Source organism: Mus musculus, chromosome X (assembly GCF_000001635.26).
Source record: "Mus musculus strain C57BL/6J chromosome X, GRCm38.p6 C57BL/6J".
Lineage (NCBI taxonomy): Eukaryota > Metazoa > Chordata > Mammalia > Rodentia > Muridae > Mus > Mus musculus.
This window is the reverse complement of record NC_000086.7, coordinates 150,310,229-150,337,463: the sequence shown is the minus strand read 5'-3', so window position 1 is coordinate 150,337,463 and position 27,235 is coordinate 150,310,229. Positions and strand designations below refer to the sequence as shown.

The 27,235-nt window shown below is 42.1% G+C and overlaps 1 protein-coding gene across 3 annotated transcripts; it reads left to right on the top strand.

Annotated features, from left to right (window-relative positions):
* The first annotated feature begins 744 nt into the window (after window positions 1-744).
* On the top strand, window positions 745-25,540 carry Gm15104 (predicted gene 15104). 3 transcript variants are annotated; one of them, XM_006528882.3, is made up of 3 exons: window positions 745-1,620; window positions 4,333-4,471; window positions 24,100-25,540. In XM_006528882.3, exon 3 carries the CDS (start codon window positions 24,100-24,102, stop codon window positions 24,511-24,513), a length of 414 nt encoding a protein of 137 aa, XP_006528945.1. In that variant the 5' UTR covers window positions 745-1,620; window positions 4,333-4,471; the 3' UTR covers window positions 24,514-25,540. The 3 variants fall into 3 exon arrangements, with proteins under 3 accessions (XP_006528945.1, XP_006528944.1, NP_001094971.1); XM_006528881.3 differs by having other exon boundaries at window positions 24,097-25,540; NM_001101501.2 differs by having other exon boundaries at window positions 1,172-1,620; window positions 24,095-24,862.
* The last annotated feature ends 1,695 nt before the right edge of the window (window positions 25,541-27,235 follow it).

The following is a 27,235-nucleotide window of genomic DNA, read 5'->3' as shown; positions in this document are numbered from 1 at the left end:
CATCACCAAGATGGAGATGCAGATGTGGAGCTGGGAGTCAACAGCAGATGACAGCACAGCACAAAAGTTAAGACCTAACCTGCCTAGCTGTGCACGGAGTTTCTAGGGCCTGTTCTATCCTCCACTGAGTGCAGTATGGCACAGTTCTCCAAGCTCCACTTCCTGATGCCAAGCAGAAATGGTAAGGAGAAAATGAGCATAACCTTAATGCTGCTGCAATCAGTTGGTTGCAATGTAATGTTGTCCCTCGTAGATGATGCCTGCCTTCTCAAAGGTTCTGTTTTCCTAAGGAAGGGATTAAGGAGGAGGTCAAAGGAGATCAAGCAAGGACCCTGCAGCCTGTGGAATAGTACAGTGGTATTCATGTATGCACTCTTGTGAAGAAACCCTTGATTTCTATACCTACAAAGCCATTTGGAGGCAGGGACTGCACTTCCTTTGATACCCTGATGCCTATGATACATGCAGGAAGTTCTTGCTTTTATCCCCAGTACCATATAACACAGCCATGGTGGGCCAGGCCTCTAATTCTGGCATTTGGGATCTTGGTGCTGGAGGATCAGAATCAAGGGCATCTTGGAGAGAAAGGGTGTTTGAGGCTGGTCTGGTCTATATGGGCCCTTCACACACACACACACTCACACACACACACACACACACACACACACAGAGAGAGAGAGAGAGAGAGAGAGAGAGAGAGAGAGAGAGAGAGAGAGAGAGACAAACTCACACACACAAACTCACACACACACACACACACACACACACACACACTCACACACACACATATCTAGGAATTCATATTGATATACATCTTTGTTTGAGCAGCAAGCTAAGAGTTGAATCTGCTTGATGATGCCTGAAAGAAACACTGAGCAGTTTCAGTGTGTTACTCTTAGAAGCAGAAAAAAGAAACAAATGAAATTAGTGCTCTGTGGTGGATTCCTACAGAAAGGCAGTCCCTGCCTATTACACAGAGATTCTCTGTCCTTTTCAGTGCCCTTAACCATGTACATTTTCTCCTAAACCACCATCCCAAGTACAGAGTTCATGAACAGTTTCTCCATTCCTGTACTGGTAGGTCACAATGAGCACCATGGAAACACTTCTTTTGTCACAATGACTCCCAGCAAGACACCAGAGCCTTGGGCAGGGCTTCCCCAGTCTTGCCACACTGTCCATCTGGGCTGGGAATGGGATGGGGGGCTGATGATCTCTGAGTCCTCAATCAAGGAGTAGAACTTATTTCCCAAGAAAAGACAAAAAAATAGCTGGTTCATCACTGCAACTAGCTGATCACCATTGGGACCCCTGGTCTTTCCTACTTTTTCTAACTGCCCTCTCCCTGCAGGAAAAAAGCCAGTCTTCTCAAGAATCTTACTTCTCCGCAGAGGCTCTGGCCACATTCAGACACCAGTTCCTGAGAGATCTGTGCAGGAGGGCCCAGCTTATCAGCACTGTCTCTAGATCCTCAGCTCTGAGAGCTCGGCTATCTCTCTACTCCCAAGACCACCTTCCATTGGACAACATCTGGTATCAGGAAGAACTGAAGCAGCACTCGGCATCCAGGCAGTGTGGGACAGGGTTCAGAGACAGTGAAAGGTGGTCTGCTACAATCAGGTGAGGAGAAAATTGGGTTCCTCTAGACCAGGCTCATATTTGATGTTTGCTAATCAGGTAAGTGTGGCCTCCCTAAGGAGGAGATGTATCCTTTCTCTACTGATATGTCTATGACCTAATGATCTCAAACCCTGTGGAGAACCTTTGATCCTTCTCTGGTTGTAGAAACTGGACCTCCACAGGTTGTATGGCTAGAGGGAACCCATTAGATTTGAATCTGTGATAATAGAGGCTCCATATCTAAGTTTGTGCTGCATATCTTACTACATCTCCCATCACAAAAGATATCCAAATCTGATGGGCCACAATTGGCCCTCCAAGAAATCAAGATACAGAGGCAGGCATTTAATGGACAGTGTGTTCTATACAGTAAGGCTCAGGGCAGCTATGGTTACACAGTGAGGCCCTCTCAAAAAAAAAATGAAACCAAGTCTGGGGAAGAAAAGTCCACCAGGAATGATCAGAACTATCACAGACATATATGTGGGTCACTGACTAGAGAAGAGGTCAAATATCTCAGGACTTTCCCAGAACAGTCAGCAGAAGAGAATGCAACTGCCAGCCACTACTGAGACATCTATGAGCACCCCTTTAGTGCCTCTGTTGGACCATGGAGCAAGAGCTGGCCTGACCTCATCACAGAAAGATAATGCATTGAGGGGGTGCTGGAGAAGACTGAAAGCAGAGCACAGGAGCGAACTTGGGGAGCCCCTCCAGCCCTCTCCTGAGCTGCTTGGCAGCATGGTACAGGGTCCTGACACCACAGTGTAGGAGGAGCTGAATTCCTACACCAGGCAGAGTGAGCTCTGGCATGTCAGCTTCTTCATGATCTCCTCTACTAAGAGATTTACTAAGGATATATTTCTTGTGACCTGTTAACCCAAGGCAGAGTGTATGGCCTATCCCAAAGGGCCTTCTGAATCTTAGAGAGGAGGATATAATAAATTTTAGTGACCTAAAGTCATAGTATGGGTGGCTGATTGGCACAGCACTGATGGAAAACCAATTGGACAGGAAAAGGTATATTTTCCTGGACATAATCTATCAGATACTCTTTGCCCTGGAAGGCTTAAGTTATGGCCAGAGGATTTAGAAAGCACGTGTTCACATCCTTGTTATGGCTATTGATTAAACAAGATTGTCCACAATAAATAGTGATTGCTATATCTTGGCTAACCAGACATATGCATTGGTATGGGAGATGGCAACTAGATTTGTGAAGATATTAGAGATTCTAACCACATTACAAAGCATACAGGTGTTCCCAGTTTTATCTGGCCTCATCAGCAAGTTAGTAGTGATGGAGAAAGTAAGAAGGGAAATTAAGAAAGATACAAGATGTTAGTGAGCATTTTTTGTTTTTCTATTTATTTCTCTCTTCTCCTTCCAAAGAATACATCAGGACCTTGTTTATTCCTCAATCACCTCCTCCCAGGTCATCCTCCTCCCTCTCCTATGTCTACTCCTCCTCTGTACTGGCTGAGAATATAGCAGGTCACCCAGGGATATCAACTGAACATGGCACAACAAGATTCATATGAACAGGAACAAACCTTCTCACAGCTGGAAGAGACAACACAGTAGGAGGGAAGCAGTCCCAAGCTCAAGGGAAAGAGTCTGAGACACCTTCACTCCCAGTTTGAGGGCTCTCACAAGATCACAAAGTTGACATCTACATTTTCAGAGGACCAAGCCCTGACCCATACAGACTTCCTGATTGTCATTTTGATCTGTGTGAGCCCCTGTGAGCCCTGCTTAGTTAATTCTGTGGGTGGGTTTTCTTAGTGTCCTTGACTCCTCTGGCTCCTAAGATCCTGTCTCTCCTTCTTAGCTTGTCATCTCTGAGCTCCAAAGGGAGGAATCCAATTGAGATCTTCAAGTGCGGCTCTTTCTGTGCCCAGTGTTTGGCTGTGGGAGTCTGCATCGAGTCAAGCAGTTTTTTAAACTGAGTCCAGCAGCTGAAATGCACATATAGGAAAACCCAGGAGACATCATTTTCTTGTGCATGTTCACATTGTGCATTTGATGAACTCAAATGGTAGGAGATTTTTGGCATTATGGGAGCTCTGGATTTCCAGTTGAAGGTTGTATGTGGATAGGATTTTGCAGGATGGGTATTAACCCTCAGGGAGAACATCCATGTTTAGTCCATGGCAGGTGTAGGGCAAGGTGCCCACCATATGGAGGAAGTATGGAATCTCACATATGGCCAGAGGCTCCTTAAGTAGATACTAAGAGAAGGTAAGGAATGTACAAGGGTAGAGTGGGACAAGAACAGAGATATCCATCATTGTGAATGAAAAGAGATGAGTAAAGTCTGAGAGTGACAATTGCTTACATCCCCAGGGTAAAAGTCTGTACTTCAGCAGACAGAATTCTATAATGCACCCCTTCCCCCACCCCAACGTGTGGGAGTTAAGTGTCTCTCTGGCATGTTCTTTGTCAAGTAGCACATGGGGATGGTGCACATACACAATTCATATTTCCAAGACCTTCATCTCATAGGGACATTTCCTGGTATAGAAATATGGTCACAGGCCCCAATCTGAGCCTTGCACCCAAGAAGTGCTAAGAAGAGACTCTCCTGAGGACTAGGGTGCACCAGGCTTGTGACTGGATACAGGGAAACTTTTCTCACATACTCAGTGCATACCTTAGCAATGGATGGGTTGTAGCATTCATAGAAAATGTTTAACTCTGATTTCCCTACAGAGCCCTCTGAAAGGTATCAACCGGTCACTCCAAACACCTCCCAATAAGAAATATAAGAAGCACTCTGAAGAAATCATTGTTACTAGACATACCTAGACAACCATTTCAGCCAAAATAATTGAGAAAGACCCACAAAGAGGTAGGTGTACCTTTGTTCTGACCTGAACATAGAGTGTGAGAATGACCATGATTCTGAATGGAAATTCAGGGCACTTTTGGAGGGCAGGAAGAGGATGATGACCTTTCAATCCTTCAGATTCATAGCTCTGAGTTTAAACAGAGGACTCTGGCAGTGTGGGTGTTCTGCACAGACAGAAGTTGCCAGGAGCAAAGGCAAATCTCTTGATTCTAGTATGTGTCAGGCTCTGTCCAAAGTGGTTGAGCTTCAAATTTCACTCAACTATCACAAAGAATTCTTCCAATGTGGGGCCCTTAGGGACCCTCCCCGCTTCACAAAATGACTGCAGTGCTGATAGAAGCAGCACAGCAGGTCCTCCAACATTCTGGGTCTATGGCATAGACACAAGTTCACAAATGGTGAGCTGGGACATACACACAAGCTCATAAATGGTAGGGCTTGGACACAGATAGATGTATGCTTCCAAATGGTGGAGCTGGAACATAGATCCAAGGTCAAAAATGGTGGTGCATAGACACAGATACAATGGCACAGCTAAGGTGTAGACACATGTTTACAAATGGCACAGCTGAAACAAAAACTCAAGTAATGTGAACTCAGAACTGGTAGCACTTGAGAGGCAGAGGCAAGCAGAAGTCTGTGATTTTGAGGCCAGCCTGGATCTACTAAGTGAGCTCCTGGGCAACCAGGACATGCAGAAAAATGCTATCTGGGAAACCGAAGGAAAGAAAGAAGTGAGGAAGGGAGGGAGGGAGGGACAGAGATAGATAGAGGGAGGGAGAGGTAAGGAGGGATGATGGGAGAGGTAAGGAGGTATAGAGGGATCAAGAGAGGAACATAAAAAGACAAGTGAAAAAGAAGAAAGGAGAAAAGAACTAAAAGAGAAGAAAAGTCATAAAGGAAAGAGAAAACAAAGAAAAGATGAGAAAGAGGGGGAGAAGTGGGGTACTAACTCAGTAGGTAGTCTCTCAACATCCTTTCAGGCCCCACTAATGTTGTACCTGAGACCTCCAAGGAGAGGGACCTGGTAGTAAATTTTGGTTGTGCTCAACAGACACCATCAGTGAAAGCTATATCTTGGTATTGCCTCCAATGAGGAGAGAGGCTAGAGAGTGTGCTCTCTTTTTCACTCACACAGCAGGGCCTGCAGGCTCTTTAGATACAGAAAAGGGACATTTAATAGTCTCGCAAAGGAATACAGAGAAAATCAGAATTATACAGATTGGCAACTCCAGAATCATCTAATTAAATCTTTGAAACCCCTCTTTCCCCCTCGCATAGTAGTGACTGTCATCTCATGTTTTCATGTATTTCTCTTGAGAGTAAGGGTGAGAAGGAGAGCATCAGATCCATACCCCATGAAAGCAGGTGGACTCTACTTGAAATGTGAGATTAGGCATGAATCTTGTGCAGTACAGATGACACAAGTTTCACCTGCAATTGGGAAAGAAGGGAAGGTCTCCTAAAGGGAAAAGGTTCACTAGCCCTCCTCACTTTGAAGTAGATGAACTACACCAAAGGGCAGAAATCTACAAGGTAGGAGAAACATGTCACCTTGACAAACGTGAACAACAATAAATCACATGTGGTCTGAAAGTGGGATGTTTTATGGTTGGACAGACAGCTCTGCTTTGAGGGACAGATCTGCTACAGGAGAGACGTTAGCTCCTGCATAGGTTGTCTGCAAACACGGTGGGTTATTCCTCGTCTCTTGAGAGTTTCTTTGTACTTTTGAAGCATGGCCTAAGGTATACTGTTTGTGGAGCATGCTAGTCTTTGTAGGTGAGTTAGTGACCACAGAATTCTGTGGTGTTATGGGGAATAGCTGATTCCAGGCTTCATTTTTGTATTATGTTTCTCTGCTCTCAAACATCCTCATGGCTACTAAAAGAAATGTCGTTCATAGGTGTTCACTCAGAATAGTCCTCAGATTCTTGTGCAGTGGGGGTGTTTGTGTATGGGTTGCCACCTGTGCTCTCTGTGAATATTTTCATCAACAGGTAGGTCTTGGGAGTAACTCGTGGTAGTTAGCTTACTGTCAGACACAGCCATATCCTCTTCTGTTTGTGACAAGTTTTCTAGTTTGACTTTCTTAGGGATTCCCCTTCATCCTTTCTTTTTCCTATAAACAAGTTCAGGTAACGGGCAGAACATTTGCTGTACAATGGTTGGATGGGAGAGGATTCATCCTGGTCTTGCCCTGATGAAGTTTCAGGGTCTGCTCCCAATGAGTCTATCCATATTTCCCATCATATACACACCTACTTGTCCTCCTCTCCATTGTGTCCTGCTTTGCTAAAGATGTGATCTTCAGAGCCCAAATTTCTCACTTGATATCCCACAGTCAATTGATCTGAAAACAAATCCTGGTGGAAGCAGTCTCCTGAGTGTTTGATTATACCATCTTCAAGATCTAGATTTGATGGCAGTTCTGTCGATTACCTCTGTCACACTCATGCATGTCCTTGATCTTACCCAGCCTGGATCAGTCCTGCCCAGGGAAAGGAGATTCTGAGCACATTTCTTTTTTTTTAATTAATTAATTTATTTTTATTACATATTTTCCTCAATTACATTTCCAATGCTATCCCAAAAGTCCCCCATACCCTCCCCCCCACTTCCCTACCCACTTATTCCCATTTTGTTTTTTTTGTTTTTTTTGGCCCTGGCATTCCCCTGTACTGGGGCATATACAGTTTGCATGCCCAATGGGCCTCTCTTTCCAGTGATGGCCGACTAGGCCATCTTTTGATACATATGCAGCTAGAGTCAAGAGCTCCGGGGTACTGGTTAGTTCATAATGTTGTTCCACCTATAGGGTTGCAGATCCCTTTAGCTCCTTGGGTACTTTCTCCAGCTCCTCCATTGGGAGCCCTGTGATCCATCTAATAGTTGACTGTGAGCATCCACTTCTGTGTTTGCTAGGCCCCGGCTATATCTGGGTCCTTTCGATAAAATCTTGCTAGTGTATGCAATGGTGTCAGTGTTTGGAAGCTGATTATGGGGTGGATCCCTGGATATGGCAGTCTCTACATGGTCCATCCTTTCGTCTCAGCTCCAAACGTTGTCTCTGTAACTCCTTCCATGGGTGTTTTGTTCCCACTTATAAGGAGGGGCATAGTGTCCACACTTCAGTCTTCATTCTTCTTGAGTTTCATGTGTTTAGCAAATTGTATCTTATATCTTGGGTATCCTAGGTTTTGGGCTAATATCCACTTATCAGTGAGTACATATTGTGTGAGTTCCTTTGTGAATGTGTTACCTCACTCAGGATGATGCCCTCCAGGTCCATCCATTTGGCTAGGAATTTCATAAATTCATTCTTTTTAATAGCTGAGTAGTACTCCATTGTGTAGATGTACCACATTTTCTGTATCCATTCCTCTGTTGAGGGGCATCTGGGTTCTTTCCAGCTTCTGGCTATTATAAATAAGGCTGCTATGAACATAGTGGAGCATGTGTCCTTCTTACCAGTTGGGGCATCTTCTGGATATATGCCCAGGAGAGGTATTGCTGGATCCTCCGGTAGTACTATGTCCAATTTTCTGAGGAACCACCAGACTGATTTCCAGAGTGGTTGTACAAGCCTGCAATCCCACCAACAATGGAGGAGTGTTCCTCTTTCTCCACATTCACGCCAGCATCTGCTGTCACCTGAATTTTTGATCTTAGCCATTCTGACTGGTGTGAGGTGGAATCTCAGGGTTGTTTTGATTTGCATTTCCCTGATGATTAAGGATGTTGAACATTTTTTCAGGTGCTTCTCTGCCATTCGGTATTCCTCAGGTGAGAATTCTTTGTTCAGTTCTGAGCCCCATTTTTTAATGGGGTTATTTGATTTTCTGAAGTCCACCTTCTTGAGTTCTTTATATATGTTGGATATTAGTCCCCTATCTGATTTAGGATAGGTAAAGATCCTTTCCCAATCTGTTGGTGGCCTTTTTGTCTTAATGACGGTGTCTTTTGCCTTGCAGAAGCTTAGGAGTTTCATGAGGTCCCATTTGTCAATTCTCGATCTTACAGCACAAGCCATTGCTGTTCTATTCAGGAATTTTTCCCCGTGCCCATATCTTCAAGGCTTTCCCCACTTTCTCCTCTATAAGTTTCAGTGTCTCTGGTTTTATGTGAAGTTCCTTGATCCACTTAGATTTGACCTTAGTACAAGGGGATAAGTATGGATCGATTCGCATTCTTCTACATGATAGCAACCAGTTGTGCCAGCACCAATTGTTGAAAATGTTGGACCTGGAGGGTATCATCCTGAGTGAAGTAACCCAATCACAAAGGAACTCGCACAATATGTACTCATTGATAAGTGGATATTAGCCCAGAAACTTAGGATACCCAAGATAGAAGATACAACTTGCCAAACGCATGAAATTCAAGAAGAACAAAGACCAAAGTGTGGACACTTTACCCTTTTCCAGTTTTGTTGAGTATAGCCTTTTGTAGAAGGATCTGATGGTGTTTTGGATTTCTTCAGGATCTGTTGTTATGTCTCCCTTTTCATTTCTGATTTTGTTAATTAGGATTTTGTCCCTGTGCCCTCTAGTGAGTCTAGCTAAGGGTTTATGTATCTTGTTGATTTTCTCAAAGAACCAACTCCTCGTTTGGTTAATTCTTTGAATAGTTCTTCTTGTTTCCACTTGGTTGATTTTACCCCTGTTTTTGATTATTTCCTGCCGTCTACTCCTCTTGGGTGAATTTGCTTCCTTTTTTTCTAGAGCTTTTAGATGTGTTGTCAAGCTGCTAGTATGTGCTCTCTCACGATTCTTCTTGGAGGCACTCAGAGCTATGAGTTTCCCTCTTAGAAATGCTTTCATTGTGTCCCATAAGTTTGGGTATGTTGTGGCTTCATTTTCATTAAACTCTAAAAAGTCTTTAATCTCTTTCTTTATTCCTTCCTTGACCAAGGTATCATTGAGAAGGGTGTTGTTCAGTTTCCACATGAATGTTGGCTTTCCATTATTTATGTTGTTATTGAAGATCAGCCTTAGGCCATGGTGGTCTCATAGGATGGATGGGACAATTTCAATATTTTTGTATTTGTTGAGGCACGTTTTGTGACCAATTATATGGTCAATTTTGGAGAAGGTCCCGTGAGGTGCTGAGAAGAAGGTATATTTTTTTTTGTTTTGTTTTAGGATAAAATGTTCTGTAGATATCTGTCAGGTCCATTTGTTTCATAACTTCTGTTAATTTCATTGTGTCCCTGTTTAGTTTCTGTTTCCACGATCTGTCCATTGATGAAAGTGGTGTGTTGAAGTCTCTCACTATTATTGTGTGAGATGCAATGTGTGCTTTGAGCTTTACTAAAGTGTCTTTAATGAATGTGGCTGCCCTTGCATTTGGAGTGTAGATATTCAGAATTGAGAGTTCCTCTTGGAGGATTTTACCTTTGATGAGTATGAAGTGTCCCTTCTTGTCTTTTTTGATAACTTTGGGTGGGAAGTCGATTTTATCTGATATTAGAATGGCTACTCCAACTTGTTTCTTCATACCATTTGCTTGGAAAATTGTTTTCCAGCCTTTCACTCTGAGGTAGTGTCTGTCTTTTTCCCTGAGATGGGTTTCCTGTAAGCAGCAGAATGTTGGGTCCTGTTTGTGTATCCAGTCTGTTAGTCTATGTCTATTTATTGGGGTATTGAGTCCATTGATATTAAGAGATATTAAGGAAAAGTAATTGTTGCTTCCTTTTATTTTTGTTGTTAGAGTTGGCATCCTGTTCTTGTGGCTGTCTTCTTTTTGGTTCGTTGAGGGATTACTTTTTTGCTTGTTCTAGGGCGTGATTTCTGTCCTTGTATTGCTTCTTTTTTTTTTTTTTTTTTTTTTTTTTTGTAATGATTGCTTTTATTTGAAAGGAAGGGCATAACAAGACTTCCGCTAGCCATTAGAACTTAATGATATTTCAATCAAATGTTCAAAACCCCTGTTGTGTTTACATCTATTAATATACATGATTTATTTTACTTGTATTTGTTACTTATTTTATTTATTTATTTATTTATTTATTTATTTATTTTTTTTTGGAACCTATTTTTTTTTTTTTACTGTGATTTTTTTGTTCCATTTTTTATTAGGTATTTAGCTCATTTACATTTCCAATGCTATACCAAAAGTCCCCCTTACCCACCCACCCCCACTCCCCTACCCACCCACTCCCCCCCTTTGGCCCTGGCGTTCCCCTGTACCGGGGCACACAAAGTCTGCGTGTCCAATGGGCCTCTCTTTCCAGTGATGGCCGACTAGGCCATCTTTTGATACATATGCAGCTAGAGTCAAGAGCTCAGGGGTACTGGTTCGTTCATAATGTTGTTCCACCTATAGGGTTGAAGATCCCTTTAGCTCCTTGGGTACTTTCTCTAGCTCCTCCATTGGGAGCCCTGTGATCCATCCATTAGCTGACTGTGAGCATCCACTTCTGTGTTTGCTAGGCCCCGGCATAGTCTCACAAGAGACAGCTACATCTGGGTCCTTTCAGTAAAATCTTGCTAGTGTATGCAATGGTGTCAGCATTTGGAAGCTGATTATGGGGTGGATCCCTGGATATGGCAGTCTCTACATGGTCCATCCTTTCATCTCAGCTCCATACTTTGTTTCTGTAACTCCTTCCATGGGTTTTGTTCCCACTTCTAAGGAGGGGCCTAGTGTCCACACTTCAGTCTTCATTTTTCTTGAGTTTCATGTGTTTAGGAAATTGTATCTTATATCGTGGGTATCCTAGGTTTTGGGCTAGTATCCACTTATCAGTGAGTACATATTGTGTGAGTTCCTTTGTGATTGTGTTACCTCACTCAGGATGATGCTCTCCAGGTCCATCCATTTGGCTAGGAATTTCATAAATTCATTCTTTTTAATAGCTGAGTAGTACTCCATTGTGTAGATGTACCACATTTTCTGTATCCATTCCTCTGTTGAGGGGCATCTGGGTTCTTTCCAGTTTCTGGCTATTATAAATAAGGCTGCTATGAACATAGTGGAGCATGTGTCCTTCTTACCAGTTGGGGCTTCTTCTGGATATATGCCCAGGAGAGGTATTGCTGGATCCTCCGGTAGTACTATGTCCAATTTTCTGAGGAACCGCCAGACTGATTTCCAGAGTGGTTGTACAAGCCTGCAATCCCACCAACAATGGAGGAGTGTTCCTCTTTCTCCACATCCTCGCCAGCATCTGCTGTCACCTGAATTTTTGATCTTAGCCATTCTCACTGGTGTGAGGTGGAATCTTAGGGTTGTTTTGATTTGCATTTCCCTGATGATTAAGGATGTTGAACATTTTTTCAGGTGCTTCTCTGCCATTCAGTATTCCTCAGGTGAGAATTCTTTGTTCAGTTCTGAGCCCCATTTTTTAAGGGGGTTATTTGATTTTCTGAGGTCCACCTTCTTGAGTTCTTTATATATGTTGGATATTAGTCCCCTATCTGATTTAGGATAGGTAAAGATCCTTTCCCAGTCTGTTGGTGGTCTTTTTGTCTTATAGACAGTGTCTTTTGCCTTGCAGAAACTTTGGAGTTTCATTAGGTCCCATTTGTCAATTCTCGATCTTACAGCACAAGCCATTGCTGTTCTGTTCAGGAATTTTTCCCCTGTGCCCATATCTTCAAGGCTTTTTCTCACTTTCTCCTCTATAAGTTTCAGTGTCTCTGGTTTTATGTGAAGTTCCTTGATCCACTTACATTGACCTTAGTACAAGGAGATAAGTATGGATCGATTCACATTCTTCTACATGATAACAACCAGTGTGCCAGCACCAATTGTTGAAAATGCTGTCTTTCTTCCACTGGATGGTTTTAGCTCCCTTGTCGAAGATCAAGTGACCATAGTTGTGTGGGTTCATTTCTGGGTCTTCAATTCTATTCCATTGGTCAACTTGTCTGTCTCTATACCAGTACCATGCAGTTTTTATCATAATTGCTTTGTAGTAAAGCTTTAGGTCAGGCATGGTGATTCCACCAGAGGTTCTTTTATCCTTGAGAAGAGTTTTTGCTATCTTAGGTTTTTTGTTATTCCAGATGAATTTGCAAATTGCTCCTTCCAATTCGTTGAAGAATTGAGTTGGAATTTTGATGGGGATTGCATTGAATCTGTAGATTGCTTTTGGCAAGATAGCCATTTTTACAATGTTGATCCTGCCAATCCATGAGCATGGGAGATCTTTCCATCTTCTGAGATCTTCTTTAATTTCTTTCTTCAGAGTCTTGAAGTTTTTATCATACAGATCTTTCACTTCCTTAGTTAGAGTCACGCCGAGATATTTTATATTATTTGTGACTATTGAGAAGGGTGTTGTTTCCCTAATTTCTTTCTCAGCCTGTTTATTCTTTGTGTAGAGAAAGGCCATTGACTTGTTTGAGTTAATTTTATATCCAGCTACTTCACCAAAGCTGTTTATCAGGTTTAGGAGTTCTCTGGTGGAATTTTTAGGGTCACTTATATATATACTATCATATCATCTGCAAAAAGTGATATTTTGACTTCCTCTTTTCCCATTTGTATCCCCTTGATCTCCTTTTGTTGTCGAATTGCTCTGGCTAATACTTCAAGTACTATGTTGAAACGGTAGGGAGAAAGTGGGCAGCCTTGTCTAGTCCCTGATTTTAGTGGGATTGCTTCCAGCTTCTCTCCATTTACTTTGATGTTGGCTACTGGTTTGCTGTAGGTTGCTTTTATCATGTTTAGGTATGGGCCTTGAATTCCTGATCTTTCCAAAACTTTTATCATGAATGGGTGTTGGATCTTGTCAGATGCTTTTTCTGCATCTAACAAGATGATCATGTGGTTTTTTTTCTTTGAGTTTGTTTATATAATGGATTACATTGATGGATTTTCGTATATTAAACCATCCCTGCATCCCTGGAATAAAACCTACTTGGTCAGGATGGATGATTGCTTTAATGTGTTCTTGGATTCGGTTAGCGAGAATTTTATTGAGGATTTTTGCATCGATATTCATAAGAGAAATTGGTCTGAAGTTCTCTATCTTTGTTGGATCTTTCTGTGGTTCAGGTATCAGAGTAATAGTGGCTTCATAAAATGAGTTGGGTAGAGTACCTTCTACTTCTATTTTGTGACATAGTTTGTGCAGAACTGGAATTAGATCTTCTTTGAAGGTCTGATAGAACTCTGCACTAAACCCGTCTGGTCCTGGGCTTTTTTTGGCTGGGAGACTATTAATAACTGCTTCTATTTCTTTAGGTGATATGGGACTGTTTAGATGGTCAACTTGATCCTGATTCAACTTTGGTACCTGGTATCTGTCCAGAAATTTGTCCATTTCATCCAGGTTTTCCAGTTTTGTTAAGTATAGCCTTCTGTAGAAGGATCTGATGGTGTTTTGGATTTCTTCAGAATCTGTTGTTATGTCTCCCTTTTCATTTCTGATTTTGTTAATTAGGATTTTGTCCCTGTGCCCTTTAGTGAGTCTAGCTAAGGGTTTGTCTATCTTGTTGATTTTCTCAAAGAACCAAGTCCTTGTTTGGTTAATTCTTTGAATAGTTCTTCTTGTTTCCACTTGGTTTATTTCACCCCTGAGTTTGATTATTTCCTGCTGTCTACTCCTCTTGGGTGAATTTCCGTCCTTGTATTGCTTCTTTTCTGTTATTATCCTTTGAAGGGCTGGATTCGTGGAGAGATAATGTGTGAATTTGGTTTTGTCGTGGAATACTTTGGTTTCTCCATCTATGGTAATTGAGAGTTTGGCCGGGTATAGTAGCCTGGGCTGGTATTTGTGTTCTCTTAGTGTCTGTATAACATCTGTCCAGGCTCTTCTGGCTTTCATAGTCTCTGGTGAAAAGTCTGGTGTAATTCTGATATGCCTGCCTTTATATGTTACTTGACCTTTCTCCCTTACTGCTTTTAATATTCTATCTTTATTTAGTGCATTTGTTCTGATTATTATGTGTCGGGAGGAATTTCTTTTCTGGTCCAGTCTATTTGGAGTTCTGTAGGCTTCTTGTATGATCATGGGCATCTCTTTCTTTATGTCTGGGAAGTTTTCTTCTATTATTTTGTTGAAGATATTAGCTGGCCCTTTAAGTTGAAAATCTTCATTCTTATCAACTCCTATTATCCATAGTTTTGGTCTTCTCATTGTGTCCTGGATTTCCTGGATGTTTTGAGTTAGGATTCTTTTGTATTTTGTATTTTCTTTGATTGTTGTGCCTACGTTCTCTATGGAATCTTCTACACCTGAGATTCTCTCTTCCATTTCTTGTATTCTGTTGCTGATGCTCGCATCTATGGTTCCAGATCTCTTTCCTAGGGTTTCTATCTCCAGCGTTGCCTCGCTTTGGGTTTTCTTTATTGTGTCTACTTCTCTTTTTAGTTCTAGTATGGTTTTGTTCATTTCCATCACCTGTTTGGATGTGTTTTCCTGTTTTTCTTTAAGGACTTCTACCTGTTTGGTTGTGTTTTCCTGCTTTTCTTTAAGGGCCTGTAACTCTTTAGCAGTGATCTCCTGTATTTCTTTAAGTGAGTTATGAAAGTCCTTCTTGATGTCCTCTATCATCATCATGAGAAATGTTTTTAAATCTGGTTCTAGATTTTCGGTTGTGTTGGGGTGCCCAGGACTAGGTGGGGTGGGAGTGCTGCGTTCTGATGATGGTGAGTGGTCTTGATTTCTGTTAGTAGGATTCTTACGTTTGCCTTTCGCCATCTCATAATCTCTGAAGCTAGCTGTTATAGTTGTCTCTGGTTAGAGCTTGTTCCTCAGGTGATTATGTTAGCCTGTATAAGCAGACCTGGGATGGTAGCTCTCTCCTTAGTTTCAGTGGGCAGAGTATTCTCTGCAGGCAAGCTCTCTTCTTGCAGGGAAGGTACCCAGACATCTGGTGTTCGAACCTGCCTCCTGGCAGAAGTTGTGTTCCACTCACCAGAGGTCTTAGGATCCCGTGGGGAATCCTGTGTAGGCCCTTGCGGGTGTTGGGTGACTCTGCTGGCAAGGCACTCCGGTGCTCAAGTCTGAACACATTTCTTGATCTGTCTTTGACACCCACCACAGGATCCCGGAGAATCTACTGATTCATAAGCTGCTCTTCTGTAGTGTCTGGAGACCAAATTTTGAAAGCAAAGTTTTCTGAGGGCTTCCATGCTCTTCTGCCTGGGTTGTGAACCCAGTTCTCCTAAACACACATTGCTGTATCAGATGGCTTCTGTGGGTTGGTTTTCACCAACCCACAAAATTTATAGATCAGCATGTGTTGTTTTCATGCTGTTTCAGAGAGAAGCCTGGTCCTCCAGACAAACCTTTCTTTGTTAATTCTGTTAGCAGTTGTATTGATGGATTGATGTTAAGTACCACAGGGCAGCATTGTAAGGATGAAGATCTCAGTCAACCATAGCCTCACAAACTCTCAGAAAATATTGTCATGATAGTAGTAAAGGTAAAGGACAAAACTTGCCTGATAATAGGTTCCACTTCCATGACAAGGGATTTCTTCAACACTTCCTGAATGAGTAGGAAAAAGTAAACAAAACATATTTCAATGGGTAAAAAAAAACAGCTAAACTTAAGGGGCCTGTTACAGGAACATATACAGAACTCTGGATAATTCTTACTGAAATCACAGGGATATGGATATTATTGGCAAATGCCTGTTACTTTATCCTTCTGAAGAGAGAGGCAGGCAGATTGCTGTATGTCTCTGGCCAGCCTGGACTATGGGAGGTCCTGGTCAGACCCACATACTGAGCGAGACCATGTTTCAAAGAAAGTAACTAAACAACTATGAAAAAGCATCCAGGGGTGAAAACTCCATGTGAGTTTCATGAATGACTGACATTTCCAAATGAAGATCTGATAAGGAGCAATTTATATAGGACCCAAGAAATAAGCTCTTATTGTGTTTTATTGTTTAACCTAAATTCTTTCTTTTGGAGGGTATCATGGCTGAGAACATAGTAATACCATTTCATCCCTCTATCTCCTTCTGTGAACTGTTCCAGTATTCCCTCTCAAATCTTTCTTGAATTCAAGATCTCTTGTTTGATTAGGGTAGTTACACAGGCACACATGTTGCACCTAAAGGAGGACACAGAGATCGATAGACCCATTCTCACAACCCCTCTGAATCTGTTCCATGTTACTCCAATGTGGATAGGAGTAGAGCTTACCAGGTGAGTTTGAGGAAATCATCATTGTGTTCAACTTTGCAGAGTATTGATTGCCTCTCTCTAGGTAGCCACAGAAAGTCTGTAACTCTTTTCCCAAGGGGACAGGGGCTTCTAGAATTTCCCTCATCAACATTGGCATGTAGCCTATTGTGACCATGATGCAAGTCTTTGTTTACACAAACATAATGTTGAGATTTCATAGGGTGCAGCATCCATGTATATAGGATGCTAAGTCCATCCCTTCATCCTGAACTTCTGGCTTGTACAGTCTTCACACCTCCTTGGCTGTGGTCCCTCAACCATGGCTTAGCAGTTCTTTTGTAGATGTACTACTTAGATCGCAGGTGAAGTAGATGCTGCTGACTCTTTCTCACTTTTATTAGGCCATGTCTCCGCTAAATTCTTCCCTTAACCACACAACTCTAAGAATTCATTTCTTGGGCTTCCTCTTCCTGTCCACTAATACCCAGCACAGTCACATGGTGGACCTCAAGAGTGTCCCTACAAGGGTTGAAACCAACATCTCCCTGTTTCTTGAGGATCCCATTGCAAACTGAGGAGACACATTCCTGTGCTCTGAGCTGAGGCTATCGGTTGATGCATTCAAGTCTTTCCTTTCGACACCAGTAAGCCTCAAGTGCCACTATCTTTAATCACAGCCTCTTCTCTGAAACAAACTGTTTTCCATCTCATTCCTCCATTTCACGCTCAGAAGAGAGCAGAACATTGATCAGAATAACTCAGAGAAAATTGCCATAGATAGAAAGTTTCTATCTAACATATGCCAAGTGACTGTATGAACCCAGGTCCTTGAAAATTGCTTAATTATTTTGGAACTTATGTCTTGAGTTTCAGAACTATAGTTATACTACCTTGTGAAAGCATTCATAAGAGTTCATAATTGCTAAAACTACTTTAGGTAAAAAACTAGTCTCTGATGACCTATATCCGTCATAAATTCCTAAGGTAAACTGGTGTCTGAAACAAACATGAATTCCACACATAAATATAATGTGTCCCTGATCTGAAGGTCCTTTTTCATTTAAACAACCAAGCAGTCCTTGCCTATAAAACTCAAATGAACTTGAAGTCGAGGATGCTTATCTCCATTTTCCTGGGGCCAGAATATTGGCTTTGATAGTCATGAATACCAAAGACTCTGTATAACTTATGCAGGAACCTCAGGCATCTTGTAACACTTTTACATGGGAAAAGGGCCAGGGTGTATTTTAGCTGTAGAGCAACTGTCTACAATGCCCAGGGCCCTGGGTTCCATGCCTAGCAACCCAGGATGAAGTCAAATTGCTGCATCAGTAGGTGATTGTGGGTGTAGGCCTCATGTATATTCAGGACTTGGAAAGCTGTGGGATGCTACCCTTCTCACTGAAGTGATCACATCCAGGAGCCTCTATGGAAGTCAGATTCTTTCTACTCATCAATATCTAGTGGGGGGCTCAAGAGATCCTCTCTTTATCTTTGTGCAAGTCTTTTTTATTTTCCACCAAGCTGCTTCTTTGGATGTGTTACTCAAAGATTTCTCCCCACAGATGAGCTAGCTGGCTTTGTTCTGCTATACAGTCATTCTGACTACAACTGCCTTTCACTGGGGTAATACAGCACTCAGTCCTAAGGCTCATTGTGGTATGCTTTTGTAATTGCTCAGGGTTTCCCCTGTTGTACATTACTCTGAGCAGCCCTCTGTTTTATTGATGATTATTTGTTCCCAAAATTAAGTTGATGGGTAGGAGAAGGTAGATTATGTCTTCCTTGTTTGAATGAACAGAAGATACAATCTTGTCCACAGTGCATATGGTTCTGAGAGCTGTAAATTATACAAATATGCCTAACTGCACACACAGGTGTGAATCAGTTTGAACCAAACACGGTTTCCTGTGGTATACTTCTTATCATCACCACAGTCTTATGAATCTAAATATCCTCTTTTGCACATGTAATATTGTAATTTTTGAGACTATAAATTCAATTTATATAAGAATTCTATAAAGCATATAATCAAGATGAACTATTTCACAGACATTCATTCTTGCTCCCATTATATCAAGTTAAGGGACAGATTCTAACAAATAGATTGAGAGACCTTGGAACACTCAATTCTAAATGGGTTCTCAGTATCAGGTGCTTCCCCTGGGATTCAGGCCATCACCAAGGAATAAGAGGTAGAAAGTGTAAGGGCCAAAGTGCGTGGGGTGTACCAGGAGAACAAGGCCTTCTAAATCAATTTGAACAGAGTTCATATGCTTCCAGATTTTCTGATCTGTCACCCCGGGGCCTGCACTAGTCTACACCAGGCACTCTGCCTAAATATTTTATCTGCTGCTTTATTTTTTTCTTGAGACTCCTGAGTACAAAGTGAACAAGTGGTTCTCTGCCTCTTGTCTTTCCCTTTTGTCATTTTGTCCTGTTCAACTTCAACGTGATGGTATTACTTTTTCTTGTTTTATTTTATATTGTTATATTGAATGCTATCTTTTAATGGCCCGTTCTTTTCTAATGAGATGGAAAGGGAGTGGATATGGATGGGAGGGGTGTATGGAGGAACTGAGAGGAGTGGGGAGTGGAGGAAAGGGAGATCATAATCAGAATATATTCTGTGAGAAAGAACATAATTTTCAATAAGATTTTTTAAAAAAAAAAGAACAGATTCTATTCTTAAGCAACATTTATTTTGATGCTCTTATTATTTTGATGCTATTTTTCATATCCTTAAGTCTATTTATAACTCCACCTTAATGGTTCCCTCAGTGTGACACATCTTCTACCACCAATGTGGATTTTCCATTTGAAGCATGGAAAAGAGAGCTCATGGGCTTCAGAGCTCTTTTCACCACAGTTTTAGTCTGTGCCATTCTTGTGAGTGACTCCATACCCTCAGGATTTCCACTATTTCTCAATTAACTTCATTCCCCTTATCTCCAGCATCTTAAATATTATAGTGTGGGTGCATGCTTGGACATGGATTCCATGCTCATTGCTCTCAGTTGTTACTTATGAGAGATGCAGTTGCCATGAAATTGTCCCTGCTTCTCAGGGTATTTGCACTGCTGCTAGGATTTGCAGCTGAACACAGGGCAACTTGGAATTTGAATCACTTTAAAGGTGAGCTTGAGAGTTGACGAGGTGCTTGGGGAGAAGTGACAAGGGAATGTAGCTACTGCTTTCTGTTGGAGAGTGTCTTTATAAGCCTTTCCCAACATCATGGTATGGATGTTGACTACTTACAGGTACCTCTCTAGAGAGTGAGAGGCACCTACTCAGTGGAGAGTAACTTCCAGGTTTCTGGTCTGCACAGCTCATGTGTGGCTCATGGTAACCCGATAAAAGCCCCACTCCTGCACTGACTCTCTATTCTCCTGCTTCACCCAACAGGGAGGGAGGGCAATAGGCACAAAAGGTGTACTTTAGGGAGCCCTTTCTTCATGGCAGGTATTTAATTTCTCAATGTCCTTTTAGGGAGCTTCCTCTGTGTAGCAGAAAGTAGACAAGGAGCTGGGCATGTTCCAGGGCACTGTTGAAAATTCCACCTCCCGTTGAGTTTACTTAGTACTGTGGTCTACAGAAATCACCATTGAGGTTAATGAATCAACATGCTCTGATGTCCCCTTCAGTTGGAGGCAGTGTTTTCTGTTAGGAAAGCAGAGCAGGAGAAGGCAGGTTGCCATGGTGAATGATGGGTATGCACTTTTTAAAAAAAAGACAAATTTTGAGATTAAAATTACATCATTTCGTCTTCCCTTGCTTCCCCCCCACACCTCCTGCTTATTCCTTCTTACTGCCTTTAAAATTCATTGCCTTGTTTTACATTAACCTTTATCAGATTCCCATATGTATGCGTAATCCTAAAAGCATACATACAACCTGTTCAGTCTGTATAAATTTGCTTTCAGGAACACTTTTCAAGGCAGAGCTTTTGGTATTGGATTACCAATTGGTGTGGCCCTTCTCAGGGAAGGCTCAGTCACCTAGTCTTAGTATTCCTTAGTTTCCTGTAGTTCTTTATGCAGGATTGGACCCTCTCTGTGTTAGCATGTCTACTGGTGTTTTCCTTTGTCAGATCACGGTTTTCCAGTCATGTTGCTGAGACCTCATTAATCTATCTTCTGACATTCCTAAGAGACAGACTCTCACAGCTAACTCCCTAATCCTCTGGCTTTACAGTGTTTCTGCCCCCTCTTCCACATTGATCCCTAAGCCTAAGATGCAAGAGTTTTGTTGTAGATGTATCATATAGAACCTGGCTTCACAACTCTATATGATGATTGGTTATAGTTTTCTGTATTGATCTCTGTCTGTTGCAAAGAGAAGTTTCCTTCAGTGATGGTTGAGCACCTCACTTACCTTTGGGTGCATAGAAAAATAACTAGAATGTAGTTGGGGGATTTGCTGGTTTATAATAAAATGTCCATTGCAGTATCTCCTGTAATATTCATGACTTCACCAGGCTGTGGGTACTTGGCTAGCTTCCAGTACCAGGCATGATTTCTTCCTTTTGTGCAGGGCTTAAGTTTACTCTGAAGCTGTTGGCTACTGCCAACTGTGTGTGTCAGTTCTGTACCTTTCAGGTTATAGTGCCAGGGCCTACAGTTTTGTTGTTGTTTTTGTTGTGTTCCTGATTAATCTTGCTGTCTGAGGCATGGCATTTTCTCTACATAACAATGACTGTCTTCTAACTCAATCTGTAGAGCAGGTAGCCTTGCACACACAGAAATCAATGTGCCTCTGCTTTCAAAGTGCTAGGATCAAAGGTGTGTGCCACCAGTGCCTGGCCCCACTGCATGCTCTTTTAAATGGAATGACTAGGGCCAATCTCTCTGATAAGTTCCTATCTGAGCAGGTAGTTGAAGACAAGGAGGCAGTGGGATCAAAGGGGATCTAGAGGAATAGTAGGCATGAGAGGAGTTAGTACCAGAGAGGTAGGAGAGATTCAGAGTCTGTGGCAGAGCATCCAAAGATGCAGGGTAGCTGGAGAAATCCCCAAAATGTTGGGAAGACAGTTAAGTGTAGAAACAGTTGCAACTGGATGGCGAATGCTGTTGGATATGGGAAAATCCGGACATTTTGGTCACTGTGTGTGGAGATCTGCTTTGCTAGATTTGGGGATTTGCAGGTGTGTGGGAAATACTTTTTAAGGATCTGTTATATTTTGTATATGCTTGGTTCATGAAATAGCACTATTAAGAGGTGTGGCCTTGTTGTAGTAGGTGTGCCACTTGGGTGTTGGTTTTAATATGCTAGTCCTAGATGCCTGGGAGTATTCTGCTAGCAGCCTTCAGAGGGAGATGTAGATCTTTCAGCTCCTCCTCCACCATGCCTGCCTGGTTGCTGCCACGCTCCCATCTTGATGATGCTTGGGCCTTATGCACCACCTTTACTATTTTATTATCCCTCCTCCACTCTTTCTAAGGTTCTGTGTACAGCCCCTGTATTCCTTTCTTTAACCTTCTGTCCCTTTTTTATTGGCTTTAGCTTACTTTTCTTTTTTATGGCATTCTCATATGAGTGGTGTCTTTCAAAATCTGGGTCTTATCACACAAAATCCACTGTCTTCCCTCAAACAATGTAGTTTTTTCCCTTCCTTTCCATCATGGAAAACTCCCTCTTGTAAGTGCACCACATTTCTGTTAATTAGTTCATTTACTGACACCTGAACTGAATCCATTACTAGGGTTCTGTTGCTTGTGTGGATATTTAGGTATCACTGTAGCAAGGTAGCATTGACTCCTTTGCATTATAGTGATGAATGTTCTGGTTGGACTATGTGGGAGTTCTACTTTGAATGTTTGACCACCTTAATGATCTCCATAACTACCTCCTTAATGGTGAGGCCATGGTGCCATAGGCCTTTAATCCTGGCACACAGGAGGCAGATGTAGGCAGATTTTTGAGTACAATGAGAGAGAGGGAGGGTGAGGTTGAGGGTGAGGGGGAGGGGGAGGGGGAGGGGGAGGGGAGGGGGAGAGGGAGGGGGAGGGGGAGAGGGAGAGGGAGAGGGAGAGGGAGAGGGAGAGGGAGAGGGAGAGGGAGAGGGAGAGGGAGAGGGAGAGAGATATTTTCAGGACAGCCAGGGCTACACAGAGAAACTCTGTCTCAAACCAAACCAAAACCAAAAACAAAAAACAAAAAACAAAAAACAAAAAACCACAAAAAATTATCTCCATAATGGTCAAACTGATTAACATTTACTTCTGTAAAGCCTTCTTAACTCATCCAACCAAATGCTCTATGTGGCTTTTGCTTTTGTGTTTTCTCAACTGGGGAGTGGGAGGTACATAAGCACATTTGACTACAAATCTTCCTATGCTAGTCTAGTTATTTCCTTAGTTTCAAAGGGAAACTCCTCTCATTCCCAATAAACTCCTTCAATGCACAGCCCTCATGCGCACCATAACCGGGAAGAGTAGGTCTTATTGCAGGTAGCAAATGTTTCAGAGAGGTCAAGGGTCTTGCCAGGAGCCAAATTTCCCTTTGATAAAACACTGTCAGCTTTTCTCCCATGTATCAACCCTTGGAGCCTGAAGCCTGAACAGGACCCATAAATGCATGTGTGTGTTTGTGTATACATATTGCTAGCTACTAATTATAAATACATAAATTCTAATAGTGCATGCATCAGTTGAATTACCCCTGTATCTTTCCATCTGTCTCTGGAGATTTTATAACTACTAGCTTCATGGACAGGCCTTGAAAGATAGTCTGTGCCTTTTTCTTGTTGTTGTCACTGTGGCATTCTGTGCTCTCCAGGGTCTGACCCATGCCATATAAGATGGGAAGACATAGGTCATTATTGGCCAACCTCGATCTGTGTCCATTGACTTTTTCTTGTGCTCATTTTGCTCCTCTCTGGTATTTCACTTGTCTCAGTAAGGAGTGCGAATTACCAAAGCACAGACAAACCTATGAGTCACACAGAGCACAGAGAGCACACAGCCTGCAAGTAGGACTTAAAGGAAGCAGAGGCAGGCAGATTTCTGAGTTAGAAGCCAGCCTAGTCTACAGAGTGTGTTCTAGGATAGCCAGGGCTACACAGAGAAACCCTGTCTCAAAAAAAAAAAAAGAAAGAAAAAGAAAAAGAAAGAAGAAGAGGCTGTTTGTTTCAAAAGACACAAGTATCTGAACGCTAAGAAATAGTGATCTGTGAACTACACTTGCAGGAATTCTTTCCTTGTGTTTCTTATGGCAAACATACTCAAAACTACAGGCACATCCTTGCTAAAACATATATTACAAATACAAAGAGCTCATGCAACCTTTGTTTGTTGGCGAGTTGGTACCACAAACAAAGCGAAGCCATGCAAAACACACACACAAGAAAACACAACACAACAAAATGAAAACCAGCTACAGGAAGCTGTTTCAAATGAAAGTTTCCATCTCTCAAACCATGAGAGGCTCCTTCCAAAGTGTGTATCTGTGTGTGTATAGGTGTTCCAGGAGTGTGTACAACATGAACTCTTTTAACAGACCCTTAGTGTTTCTAACATTTTTTTTTCTTAGAGAAGATGGATGAAGAGCAATACCAAAAGAGTTCAAAATCACCTGAAAAGAAGCTAAAGACAGTTGAATTCAAGAAAAAGAAATGCGTTAGGTTTCTGTTACCCCATAAAGCTGACAAGGAAAAGAAACCCTCTTCCCTACGAGATACAGATGAGTCAAAGTTCAGATGTGAATGCCGCCACTGCCAGATGTGTGGGGGGAACACATCTGGGGTCTCTGTGGGAACTAGGACTGAAGCAGTCTCTCCGTCATCCTCCTGGGAAAAGCTAACACTAGACCTCAGTAACTTGACACTCAACCCTCATACCACCCAGCCCCATCTTGTGCAAGACACCATATCCAAAGGAGAGAACAAAATGCAGTGGCCAAGGAAAAACAAAAGGATGTTTCAAAAGGTTCTCTACGAATGGACAGAATAACTCTGACACTGTCATCGTCATGAGAAGGAAGATCCAAACCTACAGGGCCATGAGTATCAACATCTTTTGGGGAGCAAGTTCAGGAGGAGTAATGTCCAACCTGGTGATAATAATACAGCCTGATCATGACTCTAATCTATTCCACAAATATAGCCATCTTTTCCTTGGTAATTTAGGCATCTTACCTTAGGCATTCTGGGAAGAGATGCTCCTCAGCATGGATGACCAGATTGCGATATTTCTACACTCCCCATGTCAGTGTTCCCATGGGATTTGCTACCGATTTTCCCCTCCTCGGGTTTGAGGCTTTTCCTCCCTTACATTGTTGCCAGTAAAGTTAGAACATCTATGTAGAGTTTCTGGCTTGCTGTTTTCAAACTGCTTCCATTTCATTTTATCACCTTGTACCTAGAAGGAGCACAAAGCCAGATGGAGTGTGTGTGTATGTGTGTGTGTGTGTTTGTTGTGTGTGGTATGTCTGTGTTGATGTGTGTGTGTGTGTGTGTGTGTGTGTGTGTGTGTGTGTGTGTGTGTGTGTGTGTGTGAAATTTTTGTTTCAGGACCATTATAGATACAGAATCTGAACATACAGAGCATTCTTCACCTAGTTAACTCCCCTAATTATCTTCCATTATATAACAACAATACATCAAAATCAGGGCATCAACCATGTTTTAATGAGTGTTTAGAGCTTTCTGTCCCTTTATCCTATGTACACAACCATGTGTCACATCTGTTCCATTGTGAAACTCTGACTCTAGCTAGTTTTATGATGACTCCTGGTAGCACGCTTAAAACTGTGACAGACATAGCCTTGTTTAGTCTTTCCATAATATTTTAATTTCAAGAATGTCATATAAAATGTTCAGTGCTGGCCTTTTCTGCTCATCACCATGCGCTTAATTCTCCAGACTTGATGGTGTATGTCAAAATTCTATTCTTTAGGAATGTAACCTGTGGGCAAATTGACTGCCCAGAGTATGTGGGGCTGTAGGTTTGATTACTCAGCACCACAGTTAATAAAAAAGGAATGCAACCTCTACTACTCCTTTTCATTGCTGTGTGCCATACTATGATTCAGGTGTACCACTGGTTCCTTTGCCCATTCACCAGCTAGGAATTTTGATTCCCAAATTTTGGCTAGCTACTATGAACAATGACATGAAGGGTTTTGTGTGGATAAATACCTTCACTGGGACAAAGATGTAACAGTTCAATCCCTGGGTGATGTGACCAGTGTAGACTTTCTTTCATTAGGTTATAAAAACCACTGAAACCACTTGTAAAACTCAGGAGCCCTGATCTAGCCTATTCATTACTTGTAGGATATAGAATATGGACTGTGGGAACAACAAAACCCAATTCATTGATCCAATATGCAATGGTTTAATTAACCCAACTGTAGTGGTTGGTTTTGTGTGTCAACTTGGCACAGGCTGGAGTTATCACAGAGAAAAAAGCTTCAGTTGAGGAAATGCCTCCATGAGATCCAGCTGTAAGGCATTTTTCCAATTAGTGACCAAGCGGAGCAGGCCCACCATTGGTGGTGCCATCTCTGGGCTCGTAGTCTTAGGTTCTATAAGAAAGCAAGCTGAGCAAGCCAGGAGAAGCAAGCCAGTAAGTAACATCCCTCCATGGCCTCTACATCAACTTCTGCTTTCTGACCTGCTTGAGTTCCAGTTCTGACTTCCTTTGATGATCAAAAGCAATGTGGAAAGTATAAGCTGAATAAAACCTTTTCCCCCAACTTGCTTCTTGTTACTGATGTTTGTGCAGGAATAGAAACCCTGACTAAGATAAATTGGTACCAGAAGTGGGGTATTTCTGAGACGACCTGCCCATGTTTTGTGGAGGACTTTAGAACTTTGGGCTAGAAGATTTATTAGTGTTTAAGATCTATGTGGAATGTGTAGGAGCTTGGAAGATAATCTTGAGAACAGTGTAGAAGATGGAGGTCTGGCTTGTGAAATTTCAGAGAGAAGATTAAAGACTCTTATCCGGGCCATGGCTGTTTTGATTGTGAAAATTCTGTGGTTTTGTTTAGCTGGGTCTTTAGAATCAGCTCTAATTAACAAGATACCAGAACTAGTAAAGCAAAAACTTTGTATTACTGGGACTATTGATTGTGGTTAGCTGGAGCTAAGAAATTAGTGGTGATTAAGAAGAGACTAACCTCATTGAGGTGAAATCTTCTGGAAAGTATTTTCTGAGAGCACAGAGGCTGTGTTCTGGAGATAGCCAAGGTTGTACCTTGCACTGTGGATGGACTTGATAATGTGTAAAAGTCACCCAGGTTGTACTGGTTCTGAAGGCATGAAAGGGTCATCAAGAGCAGGTGAGACTTGGCCTTCTGAGAGGACATGGATGGCCACTGGTGAAGGTGCAGCCTCAGTTGCAATTGATGGCCCAGGACTTGTAGTGGTCATTCAAAGGAGTTGAGGCTTGGCGCCATGAAGAGAGCCTATGAGAATATATTGGTGAAGTCTAGTTGCACCTGAATACAGCAGTGTTTTGGAGATGCCAGTGCCATGAGATGACCACCAAAACCAGCAGCACCAGTGGAGTACAGGCTTCTGCAGCCTAGAAGAAAAAGTGTGTGCTACAAAGGGCAGAGCTGGAGAAGTGACCCAAGCCCTTGGGGAATCCTAGAAGATTATGAGTGGATAGGAGACATTAGACTGTTGGAGTTTGATTTTTTTTTTGATTATGACTATGCTGTGAT

What these genes read in the sequence shown, in the direction of transcription:
- Gm15104 (XM_006528882.3), top strand. Translation starts at nt 24,100, where the DNA reads ATGGATGAAGAGCAATACCAAAAGAGTTCAAAATCACCTGAAAAGAAG.